The 13,879-nt window shown below is 30.5% G+C and overlaps 1 protein-coding gene across 1 annotated transcript; it reads right to left on the minus strand.

Annotated features, from left to right (window-relative positions):
* Window positions 1-6,563: 6,563 nt before the first annotated feature.
* On the minus strand, window positions 6,564-7,962 carry LOC107642843 (heterodimeric geranylgeranyl pyrophosphate synthase large subunit 1, chloroplastic). Its single transcript, XM_016346333.2, has one exon. It carries the CDS (start codon window positions 7,815-7,817, stop codon window positions 6,747-6,749), a length of 1,071 nt encoding a protein of 356 aa, XP_016201819.2. The 5' UTR covers window positions 7,818-7,962; the 3' UTR covers window positions 6,564-6,746.
* Window positions 7,963-13,879: the final 5,917 nt, after the last annotated feature.

Raw genomic sequence — 13,879 nt, forward strand, 5'->3', positions numbered from 1 at the left:
AAAAAACCTTAGTGAAGGAAAAAGAGTACAATATCCTTTGTGATGAGGACTGCCTCATTAAAAATCTTGTCAAGAAAAACCCAATGGGAAAAAAACCTGACCAAGGAAAAAGGAGTACAGTCTCCCCTTCTTGCCGATATTATTTTATATCTCGAAATCGGCGCATCCCAGTCTGATGTACCAATCTTTCAAAAGAAGATTTTGGGAGTGACTTTGTGAATAAATCTGGCAGATTATCACTTGAGCGGATCTGTTGGACATCAATTGCCCCTTGATTTTGAAGATCATGAGTGAAGAAGAATTTGGGAGAAATATGCTTTGTTCTATCACCTTTGATATATCCGCCTTTAAGTTGAGCAATACATGCTGTATTATCTTCAAACAGGATAGTTGGAGCTATCTTCTGATCAATCAGTCCACATGATGACAGAATATATTGGATCACACTCCTCAACCAAAAACACTTGCGACTAGCTTCATGTATCGCTAGTATTTCAGCATGATTAGAGGAGGTTGCTGCTATCGTCTGTTTCGTGGACCTCCATGATATAGCTGTTCCACCATATGTAAACAGGTATCCTGTTTGAGATCTCCCTTTATGTGGATCAGACAAGTATCCAGCATCTGCATAGCCAACTAGTTGTGACTTGGATCCATAAGGATAGAACAATTCCATATCAACCGTTCCATGAAGATATCGAAAGATTTGTTTGATTCCACTCCAATGTCTTCTGGTTGGAGAGGAACTATACCTTGCTAGTAAGTTCACAGCAAATGATATATCGGGTCACGTATTATTAGCAAGATACATTAGCGCTCCAATGGCACTAAGATATGGTACTTCAGGACTAAGGATATCTTCATTCTCTTCTTTAGGACGGAATTGATCTTTCTCCACATCCAAAGATCTTACGATCATTTGGGATACTTAATGGATGTGACTTATCCATATAAAATCTTTTCAAGATCTTCTCTGTGTATGTTGTTTGATGAATAAAGATCCCATTTTTTATATGCTCGATCTGCAGGTCGAGACAAAATTTAGTTCTTCCAAGATCTTTCATCTCAAACTCTTCTTTTAGAGTTTTTATAATTGTTGGAATCTCTTCAGGAGTCCCAACGATATTTAAATCATCAACGTACACAGCAATTATAATGATTTCAGATGCGGATTTCTTTATGAAAACACATGGACAGATATCATCATTCTTGAATCCATTTTTGGCCAAATACTCAGTAAGACGATTATACCACATTCGTCCAGATTGCTTTAGACCATATAAAGATCTTTGCAATTTGACTGAGTATAACCCTTGTGAATATTCATTGGATGGTTTAGATATCTTTAGTCCTTCAGGGACTTTCATATAGATATCCCGATCTAATGAGCCGTATAAATAGGCTGTTACCACATCCATTAAATGCATATGCAGTTTATGATATGCAGACAAACTGACCAAATAACGCAATGTTATCGCATCCACTACAGGGGAATACGTTTCTTCATAATCTATACCGGGCCTTTGTGAAAAACCTTGTGCCACAAGTCGGGCTTTGTAGCGCACAACTTCATTTTTCTCATTTCGTTTTCTCACAAATACCCATCGGTATCCAACAGGTTTTACATCTTCTGGTGTACGGACTACAGGTCCAAAGACTTCACGTTTTGCAAGTAAGTCTAATTCAGCCTTCATGGCTTCTTTCCATTTTGGCTAATCATTTCTTTGTCGACATTCTTGATCTTGGCTCAAGATCCTTACTTTCATGCATGATATCTAATGCCACATTATATGCAAATATTTCATTGACAATTGTCTTATTTCAGTCCCATTTCTCTCCTGTAAAGACATAATTTATCGAGATCTCATCATTTTCACAATTTTCAGGTACCTGAACATCTTCTGACGTTAAAATTATATCAGAATTTTGGACAACTGCAGGTGTCTTTACTGTGTCTCTTTCAACAGGAATAGTATTTACCTCTTTTCTCTTTCGAGGATTTTTATCTTTGGAACCGACAGGCCTGCCACGCTTCTGGCGTGTATTTGCTTCAGTGGCTATTTGTCCTACTGGGACATCAATTCGAATTGGGGAATTTTTTACCCTGCCACGTTTCTGGCGTGAATTTGCTTCAGTGGCTACTTGTCCTACTGGGACATCAATTCGAATTGGGGCATTTTTCGCTGGTATATAAGATTTGGTTATCCTCTTTGTATTGGAAAATGCATCAAGCAATTCATTTGCTATTCTTTGCAAATGTATAATCTTTTGAACTTCTAGTTCACATTGCCCTGATCGAGGATCTAAATGCATCAACGATGATGCATTCCAATTAAGTTCCTTTTCAGGAAGCTTATTCTCTCCCTCTAATGTTGAAAATTTTGATTCATCAAAATGACAATCCGTAAACCGGGCTTTAAATACATATCCGGTTTGTATCTCAAGATACCTCACTATAGAAGGAGAATCATATCCAACATATATCCCCAATTTTCTTTGGGGTCCCATTTTGGTGCGATTAGGTGGTGCAATGGGAACATATATCGCACACCCAAATATTCTTAAATGGGAAATATTTGGCTGCTGGCCAAAAGCTAATTGCATAGGAGAGAACTGATGGTAACTCGTTGGCCTCAAATGAATAAGTGCTATGGCATGTAAAATAGCATGCCCCCAAACCGAAGTTGGGAGATTTGTTCTCATAAGTAAGGATCTAGCAATTAATTGGAGGCGCTTAATAAGTGATTCTGCTAACCCATTTTGTGTGTGAATATAAGCTACTGGATGTTCAACACTTATTCCATTAGCCATACAATAAGCATCAAAAGTTTGGAAAGTAAATTCACGAGCATTATCAAGACGAATTGCTTTAATTGGATTTTTTGAAAATTGTGCTTTTAATGAATTATTTGAGCCAGTAATCTCGCAAACGCCAGGTTGCGAGAAGATAATAAGCACATATGTGACCATCTCGAAGATGCGTCTATCAGCACCATAAAATATCTAAAAGATCCACATGGTGGATAAATAGGTCCACATATATCACCTTGAATCCTTTCTAGGAATTCAGGGGACTCAAATCCAATCTTTACTGGTGATGGCCTTAAAATTAACTTTCCTTGAGAACATGCAGCACAATAAAATTCACTAATTTTAAGAATCTTTTGGTTCTTTAGTGAATGTCCATGAGAGTTTTCAATAATTCTCCTCATCGTGGTTGTTCCCGGATGACCCAATCGGTCGTGCCAAGTTATGAATTCATTTGGGCTAGTAAACTTCTGGTTTACAGTGGCATGTGATTCAATTGCACTAATCTTGATATAATATAACCCAGATGAAAGTGAGGGAAACTTTTCTAATATAACCTTTTTATTTAAATCATGAGTTGTAATACATAAATACTCATAATTTTCCTCATTCATAGTCTCAATATGATATCCATTTCGGCGAATATCTTTAAAACTCAACAAGTTTCTCAGAGACTTGGTAGATAATAGTGCATTATTTATTATAAATTTTGTTCCTCCGGAAAACAAAATTATAGCTCTTCCGGAGCCTTCTATCACATTATCCGAGCCAATAATAGTATTAACATATTCTTCTTTTGGCACAAGATGGGTAAAATATATAGTACTTTTAAGAATAGTGTGCGAACTTGCACTATTCGCAAGGCAAATATCTTCAGAATATGTCCTTGCCATTTTTCTTCAAAAACAAATGATAATAATAATAAAATGAGTAGAAGTACATATACAGTAAAATTATTCACATGAATACTTAACAAACATATACATATATCAAACTATTCCATCATTGATCAAATAGCCAATATTTCCTTCAGAATTCTTAAAGAAATTAGATACATCATAATGAGTGGTGGAATTTTCATCATTTGAAACAAAATTTGTTTCCTTTTCTTTGTCATCCTTTTTCAAAGATGCTTGATAAAGATCAACTAGGTGCCTTGGGGTACGACAGGTACGTGACCAATGGCCCTTTCCACTACAACGGAAGTATTTATCCTCAATTGATATACTTTGCCCATTATCTCTTTATCTATCCCATTTCTGGTGAGATCCTTTCTTGTGAATATAATTCTTCTTCCTTCCATAATTTTTCTTATTACCAAAATCTTGCCATTTACCTCTTTTAGGGTTATGATTTGCCGCATTTACTTCAGAAAATGGGGCGGCGCCAGCTGAGCGCGCTTCATGATTTCTTAAAAGCAATTCATTGTTGCGTTCAACAACAAGAAGGCAAGAAATTAACTCAGAATATTTTTTAAACCCTTTTTCTCGATACTACTGCTGCAGGAGCACATTCGAGACATGAAAGGTTGAGAAAGTTTTCTCTAACATATCGGGCTTGAGGAAGTATCACGTCTTTTGATGATTATACCTTTTTTCAAGGTCTTTCCACAGATCTGCAGGATCTTTTAATGTGGGATATTCATTTTTCAATCATACTTCAAGATGATGACGAAGGAAAATCATGGATTTGGCTTTATCCTTCTGGGATGTATTATTTTCAACCTTAATGGTATCTCTAAGATCCATTGAATCAAAATGAATTTCAGCATCTATATCCATGATAAATAATTATTTCAAAATATATCAAGAGCATTAAATTTAAGATGAGAGAGCTTCAACATAATAAAAATTTGTTACTTGGAGTCTTCCTAAAATTTGGTTAGAGTTTCGTGCTGATAACGTGTTATAAAATAACTAAATAAATAAATAAGGAAGAGGTAACAAATATAAAGAAATATAAAGAAAGAGAAGTATTGCAACATAAAAAAGAAAGGAAATTGTTTATTACTTGTGTGTAATTGTTAGAGGCTTAAGCCTCTATTTATACACGTACATGAGATAGCTTTTTCAACTTCATATTAAATGAAGTCATCCTTGAGAAACTATATATCATGGAAAATGAGCATCCACGTAAGGTATGATAAAGTATCCTTATCACAACAGATTAAACTTTTTTTTATACAATTATCTAAAATTTAAATTTTTAATACATTTATTATATATTTATTAAAGTATAAAAATTTCTAATAATAACAATCCCTAAACAAAAAACATAAATAAACAAATAAAAGATAAAAACTTCAACTAATAAAATGTTCGTAAAAGGCTAAAAACAGTCTTCAAAATGAAAAAGTACAGGGGAATAATATTTTTTTTTAATATGTAAACAATAGATTAAAAAAATTAATTTTAATTTAAAAATTAAATTTTGAATTACTTTGGTTTAATAATAATTTTTTGAATTTTTTTATTTTTGCCGCAACTACTCTCGTAATCCTATGCCACCACTGCTGCTGTATCGTAATCCCAGTGCTCTCGTAGTTGTAGTCTCGTTACTTGTTTCTTATCAAATAAGTTGGATGTTTATTTTATTATGTAAGTGGATGATTCTTTTCATTTTAAAGTGGATGTTTATTTGAGTATATCATTCATATTTTAATTAATTTTCATTCTTTTCATTCTTTTCATGCATATGTTTTGTAAAATGTTCATTTTACTGTGTATGTGAATGGTTCTTTTCACTAAGATGTGGATGTTTATAATTTTCATTCTTTTCATTCTTTTCATTCATATGTTTTGTAAAATGTTCATTTTACTGTGTATGTGAATGGTTCTTTTCACTAAGATGTGGATGTTTATAAGGTTTGGAGCAGCGATAGAATAATACTTCTGACTCAGCGATGATGTGATATCACGGAGGAGAGAAGAAGATGCGTATACGTAACGGCAGCGTCACTTGCAAGGAGAACAAAGGTTAAGCAATATATGGAAAAAAAAGGTACCGTGACAGTATCAAGAGCAGGGACGACACAGGAAAAAAATAAGTACAGTGGTAACATCTGTTGTAAGGAGCAGAGTTGCAGAGACAATATGACGTATGGAAAAAAAAAGTGCAACGACAATACAACATTTTTTTAGATGATGGCGACGACAACGAGATGCATTGATGATGGAGTGACAAAAAAAAGTGAAGCCCGTAAAAGAGTAAAATAAAAATAAATAAATAATAGAATAAAATATTTTTTATTTTAATAAACTTAAAAAACAGGTTATTATTTACATGATTCGCATCACATTATTTAATGGACAGAAAAACAGGTTATATGATTCGCACCACATTATTTAATGGGCAGAACTCATTCAAGATTTAAATTTAAGAAAAAGTTTAGAAGGTGAGTCATCAATTAACCATCAATAATATTTTTAATGGTGTAAAATTATATCTAATGATGTAGACTCATTCAATTTTTTTCTTATGTTAAATACTGACCAAAATTAACCATCAATAATATTTTTAATGGTGTAAAATTATATCTAATGGTGTAGACTCATTCAATTTTTTTCTTATGTTAAATACTGACCAAAATTTAACAAAAATGCTGACCTCCTATTACTCCTCTAAATTTAAAACACACACAAATGCCTCTGCCTTCAAATTAAGGAACAACAAGACCAAAGGAAGATAGCTGAAAACATTTGCGGAATCCTAAAATGCTGCGCAGATAGATTCACAAGAAATTGAAGCTTACACAATTTGAATAAAAGGAACTTTAATTTATTTATAAATAATACTCCATCCCCAGTTTCAAGATATTCTTTGTATATATCCATGGTTCAAGTTTCAAGAATCCTAATTTTCCTACATAAACATATACACCCCCACACACACTAAAAATAAGATGATTGACACTTAATTTATTCATAACACGGAACTAATTAATTTTGCCTGTTAGCAATGAAATTAGCAAGAGCAACCAAGGGAGCAGCCTTATCCTCATCGAATCCAGCAAGGTATTGCAATGCATCTTGGTTCAACTTATGAGCAAATTCCTTTGACTTTTCAATCCCCAAGAGCTTCGGATAAGTGACTTTATCAGCCACCAAGTCCTTCCCCGCCGTCTTCCCAAGTTGCTCCGATGACTTTGTAACATCGAGAATGTCGTCCACAACCTGAAACAGCAATCCAATGCTCCTTGCAAACAGCCTCAAGTTCTCAACTTCATCGTCGTTTCCGCCACCCATTATGCCTCCCAGCACAACCGCAGCTTCAAGCAACGCCGCCGTTTTGTGCAGGTGAATGTACTCCAGCCTCTCCAACCCCACATTCGATAACCCTTCGGAATGTGTGTCCACTATTTGACCCGCCACTAACCCTTCTGACCCCACCGATTTCGCTAACTCCGCGATGGCGCGGACCACCCTCACTGGCGACACCCCTTTGGTGGACACAGCGATGTGTTCAAAGGCGAAGGCTAGGAGGGCGTCGCCGGCGAGAATGGCCACGTCTTCGCCGAAAGCTTTGTGGTTTGTGGGCTTTCCACGGCGGAGGTCGTCGTTGTCCATGCATGGGAGGTCGTCGTGGATGAGCGACATGGTGTGAATCATCTCCACGGCGCATGCGGCGGCGAGTGCGGTTTCCTCGTCTCCGCCGACAAGCTCGCAGGCGGCGATGCAGAGAAGCGGGCGGACCCTCTTGCCTCCGGCGAGGAGAGAGTAACGCATGGCCTCGTAGATCTTCTCAGGTTCCTTCATCGCTATGGCTGCGTCCAAGGCTTTGTTAACTGTATCAGCCTTCCGAAGCATATAGGCGGTGAAGTCGAAGGTGGTGGTGGGTTTGTCGAGGACGATGGTTTCTTGCTTGGCGGTGACAAGTGCGGAGACGGAGAAGGCATAAGAGAATGGCTTGGTAGAGAAGATGATGGAATTGGGGGTTGGGAACATAGCGGTGGTTGCATGGCTGAGAAAGGGAATGGGACAAGTCCGTGAAACAAGGTTCAGAGAAGTCATCTCTTTTTTTGGGGTTTGTGATGCTGATTTGTGTAATCACTTACTCACTTGTGTGGTTTATATATAGAGTGTGAGTTATTGTAGCCAGTAGCCACCAATACATATACATGGATATTAATTACTAGTTAGTGTTGGAAACTGGAAAGTGATGAAGGGAATTGTTTCTTTGTTTCTTTTCCTTTGAACGGTGTATCCCATTAGAATAGTGATAATTTCATGGTTACATACAAAAACAAGGACAACCATTTGTATCTATTTTTTCGATCATCTATTATATTTATTCTATCTATTCTATTATAATAAAATTAAATTTTTATATTTAATAATAAAATTGATATGACATACTTTTAAGAATATTTTTTAATTTATTTTTTTAATTTATTAAATATAATTTATTATAATAAATTAATTATATCAATTAACTAATTTAATTAAATATTTAAATATCACATAATTTATTATAATTTATATTAATTTATTCTGATAATATTTTTTAATTTATTTCTTTTAATATTTTGATAGTATTTTTTTAATTTATTTCTTTTAGTTTATTAAACCAAATTAATTATACTAATTATTTTGTGTATTAGTTAATTAATTTGATTAATTTATTAGTCATTAAAATAATAAATTTATGAATAAAATAGATAATTGAGATATTTTTAATTAATAATCATATTAAATCAAACCAAATTATATCTATTGAGTTAAATTCAAATTATGTGAATTAATGACTAAACTAAAATAAGATGATTTCTTACTTATTCAAATTGAATGTAATAAATATAAATTAATTTTGTTAGATAATCATGATTTTCATATCTTTTACATATAGATGGCCAAACAAATTTATAAGAACATCTCTAATACTTGGTGTTAATTTTATTTTATTTTAGATCTCACAAAATGTCATATAAATATTTGTGGACTATATATGATAAGACTTGATTTAAAATTTAATGTAAAATTTGTTACTCTAATGCTTGGTTTCATTTCAATTTAAATTTTAAATATTTTTTATTATTTTAAATAAATTTAATTAAATTGTGCAAATTTAACTAAAAAAATATAAAATTATAAAAATAATAATTATATACCATGCATATTTAGATGGAGAGAAAAAGTAAAATTTTATAAATAATTAAAAAAATTATGTTAAATTGATTTGGATTTATTTTTTTATTAAATTAATAAGATAATAAAAAATAAATTAATAAAATACAGAACACAAATAAGTATATCTAATTTATTTGAGTAAATTTTAATTGAGTCTTTGTTACAACGTTATAATAAAACAACGTTACAACGGTACAGTAATGCTATTAATATTTATTTAAGAGAAAAGGACAAATAGGTCCTTAACCTTTTGATTCGCGAACATTTAAATCCCCAACGATTTGAAAATACATTTAAGTCTCTGACATTTTCAAAACCTGGACACATGGATCCTTCTGTTTACCTGGGTTTAGCAGACTCAACGAAAAAATCAAACATGACTTCCGTTGTACTGGCCTGGCCGATATACAGATGCACACGTGGAGAGTTTTTTAAATGGGACAAATTAGATTCAGGGATCGATATGTCCAGATTTTGAGAAAGTCAGGGACTTAAATGTATTTTCAAATCCTCAAGGATATAAATGTCTACAAGCCAAAAGGTCAATGACCTATTTGTCCTTTTCTCTTTATTTAATAGATGAATTTAAACAAGTGGCAATATTTTTTTTTAAGTGATACGTAATCTCCTTACTAATATCAGTATCATTTTAAAAATGATATCTAATGTAAATTTTAATTTTAAATCAGTTCATTTACTATACAGATCAAAATTGATATCTAAAATTGATCCTATTGGAGTTGTTCTAAAAATCATCATTTTTATTGTTCTTGCTATTTTATAGTGTCTTCTCTCTCTATTGTCAATTTAGCTAATTGTAGGACACTATGAATTGATTTAGTAGACTCAATTTTTATTGATAAAGCTCTCTTCTCCATTAAAAGTTCCAAACTCACATTAACCCATTTTAAAACTCATATTTTCATATGATAGATCCTTTTTAATTTGAGACAAGAAAGATCTTAAAAAGGAGCTTTCAAACAACCACTTTGCAATCATATATCCTCCCATAATATAATTTGCCTTCTATCTCTTAATTCTGTAGATAGATCGTCTATCATTTTCTCTCTCACCTAATGCTCCTTGATGAAAAGCTGACAAACGTCTTTTTAATGATTACCTTTGACAGGAAGTATTTTAGTCAATAATATCTTATTAGGGTTCTGATTATTATAAGAGCAGATAACTTTTTTTATAGCAGACATTTTTTTTAAAGAGAATTTCTATCACCACTTAAACAAGAAGCTAAGGTCCTACTTCGAATCACTGCATCTTTTGGCCCCAGTCCTCCAAACTTCTTAGAAGTCTGAACAATTTTTCATTTAACTTGAGCAACCCTAGGGTTGCCATCCCCCCCCCCCCAAAAAAAAACTTTTTCTCTATAGTGTAATTAACTTTTTCGAGACTGCCTTTAATATCTCGTATAGGCTTAGATTGTAAATTGGTTAGTTATTAAGAATAAATTTTATAAGAACCAGCCTACAAACTCTATTCAAAATCTTAATTTTTCATAACTCAACTTCTCTTCTACATTATCAATTACTGCTTTCTAGGTTTTCACTACTTACGAGTTTGTTCTTAGGTAAGTCCCAAGGTACTTTACTCATAACACTATCACCTTAACTCCAGTAAACCATACATCCGTTGTACCCATTTTGAATCATAGTTTACCATAATTAGACTGCACTTATCAAAGTCAATATTCAATATAGACATCAGCTCAAAATAGTAAAAAAGTCTTTTATAATTTCGAATAGTCTTCTTTTTAGAAGGACAGAAAAATATAGTATTATCCACAAATTAAATATGATATAATTTTATATTATCTCTTCTAACCCATAAAAGGTTATGTGTCTGTTCTTTACTGTCTCTTTAATTATCTTATGCAAAACATTAACCACAAGTACAAAAAAAAAAAAAAAAAGAACACAAAGGACCTCTTTACCTGAGTATCCTCTATCTTAATTAAATAATTTCATTAGTGATAAGTTCAACAACAGTAACATAGATGTAGAACACACACATTCTCTTTATCCCGTCTTTAATTTTTATCTTTGACCAAATTCTACCTTCAATTGTACAATATCTACAAAGCTTTATTAGATTCTGTGATAAATTTTCTAAAAGTCTAATTTGATAAAAAAAAAAAAAAATTGGCCTAATTAATATGTGTTTTAAAGATACGTAAGATGTGTATGTTAAGATTACTATAAAGATTTTATAGAGTTAAAGAGAATAATAATATTATTATTAACATTATTTTTTTATTTTTTTAATAGATGCAGCTAATTTTTTTGATAATGAACTCTTATTACATGTTATTCATTGTTGGCATTTTTTTATAGATATAAAAAAATTTATTTTTTTAAATTATAATTCACAAATCAGAAGCTCAAAATTGTAGAAATAAGAAAATCTAGAGTCCGATTTAGATGATTAACAAATCGGACTTCAATATTGTATAAGCTATTTTTTTTTAAATTATAGAACAAATCGGTGAGTCAGTTTTGTAAATTAAAAAAAAAAAACTACAAAACTGACCCTCGGCATTGTGTGGATTGATATTTTTTAACGGTAAAATAAATTGGTAGGTTGGTTTTATAAATTAAAAAAAAAACTATATATCTAAGGGTCAGAGATACAAAATAAAAACTCACCAAATTTTTAGGTTATTGAAAAATACCGCAACTATTACAATACAAAAAATAAAAAGTCAATAGAGGTATGATAAATTCATTGTAAATTTTACACTTTTTTCTATAAAAAAAATTTAATTGATAATTTAGTGTGTCCTCAGCTAAACCCAAATTTATATGCTTAATTTATAAGGTTTAAATTTTTAATAATTTATTATGTATCTATTAAAATAAAATATTTAAAAAAATTTATTAATATTAATTTTAACATGTATATTCAATTATTCACACAAGAGCTAGTCTATTTAAGGAGAATGGAAATAACCTCCTAAACTTTAATTTCTTTTTATAAATTTCAATTTAACTCCTTTTTAAATTTTTATTTCAACATTTTTTTATTGTAAAATTAATTTTAGACTCTTCCCTAAAATTTAACCTGACTCTAGTCCGATCCTACCTTTAGAACTCACAATAGCTAAATATAATTAATAATATATCTCATAATAAATTCACCTAATTAGTTCTCCTTCTTATTTTTGGAAAAAAAAAATGATTATCATTATAAGTATTATAAATAATTAAAAATGTACTATTTTCTATAATTTTTATACACATACAAGCTAAGTGGTATCATATATATGTATATGTAAGCATAACATTATTTCCATTTGAAATTTCCATTGTATTTATTTTTCTAGTTTAACCTTATATGTTCCAAGTCCACGTTTATTTATTTTTTCTAATGTGATCAGTGATCATAATGTTAGTTTTATATTGTTTCAACTTTCAAGAGTTATATTGACTACCTCCCGAAGCTATGCTTGTTTTTTTCCATTTAACTACCAGTTTATGGGAATGCTCCAACGTTTATGAAAATATAATATTTTTCAATGTTTAAAACTATTTATTTATGTTTTTTAATTGTCATCATCCCTTATTTTTCAATTGATACGTGAATATATTGAACAGTTTTAATTAACATTTTGTTCCATTTAACTTTTTTTAATTAACCATCCATAATCCTTAGGAGTTTATGTTAAAAAAAAAAACATATAGACCCAACAAATAATGCTAAATAACTAAGCTATAAAAGGCGGCAAAGAAAAAACGCCAATGAATAGACAAAGATAGAACATGGAATTGGAGGAGTATCCATCTCAATGGAATCGATTGGCCAATAATTGATCCTTCTGCCTAACAACATTTGTCATCATCTAGTGTGAAGATATCTACGACTGTGCTTTAATAAAATTTTGGGTAATAGTTAAATTAATTTTTAAAAGATTATTTTTTTAATTTGTCTAATTAAATTAGTTTTTTAAAATTTATAAATTAATTAATTTGTCTTTCTGTCATTTTAGTAATAATTTCTGTTAATAATTAATGATATAAAATATAACTAATAATATATATAATATTTGACATATCTAATTGAATATTAACTACGTATATTTATAAAAATATACCAATTTTCTTTCTTTAATTTCATAAAGTCTAGTCTCAATATAATTTAAAAGAAACTAGAATAATAAATTTTTATAAATATATCTAATCAGAATCTAATTAAACATGTCAAATGTTATATATATTATTTATTAATATTTTATATTATTAATTTTTGACATAAATTATTAATAAAATAATAAAAAAATAAATGAATTTAAAAAAATAATTTTTTTTTAGAATTTAATTTGGCTCTGTTAACCCGTAAAACCTTGGACGAATACAATGCATGTACTATACGTTTTGTTCATTCCAAGCATGTTTTGCACATTTAGGAGACCAAAAAGTTTGATTTGTTTAACTAGAAACTAGCTAGAAGACCTTGTGATCCACATAACCATAGTATGCTAGTACTTTAAATTCATTAGCACATCTATAACAATATATAATATATAATAGGAATATAGAGAGTTTAATATTCAATTTTTTTTTTATTTTATTTCTGTTTTTATAATCTAAAATTACGTACTCATCACGTATTCAATGTTCTATAAATTTTGTATTAACCCACAAGAGAATGATATAAATGCTTTACTTTCAATCATAAAAGAGAATAAAACAGAATAACATAATAATAACGGTAAAATAATAATAATTATATATGTAAGAAGAATAATAAAAAAATAATAGTATATGATATGATAAGATGATATAATCAAAATAAAAATTAATAACTTTAAAATAATAATAAAATTAAAAATAATTAAATAGATTCAATATAAGATTAAAGAAATAATTTTTTTATTTATTAGAAATATACATAAAGATAAAGCAAAATTTGAATTTTTAAATTTTTAAATTTGTTTC

The sequence above is a fragment of the Arachis ipaensis genome, chromosome B5 (genome assembly GCF_059453495.1).
Source record: "Arachis ipaensis isolate K30076 ecotype BB chromosome B5, ASM5945349v1, whole genome shotgun sequence".
Lineage (NCBI taxonomy): Eukaryota > Viridiplantae > Streptophyta > Magnoliopsida > Fabales > Fabaceae > Arachis > Arachis ipaensis.

Bases quoted from the DNA above. Each gene is read 5' to 3' on its own strand.
- LOC107642843 (XM_016346333.2), bottom strand. From the start codon at position 7,817: ATGACTTCTCTGAACCTTGTTTCACGGACTTGTCCCATTCCCTTTCTC.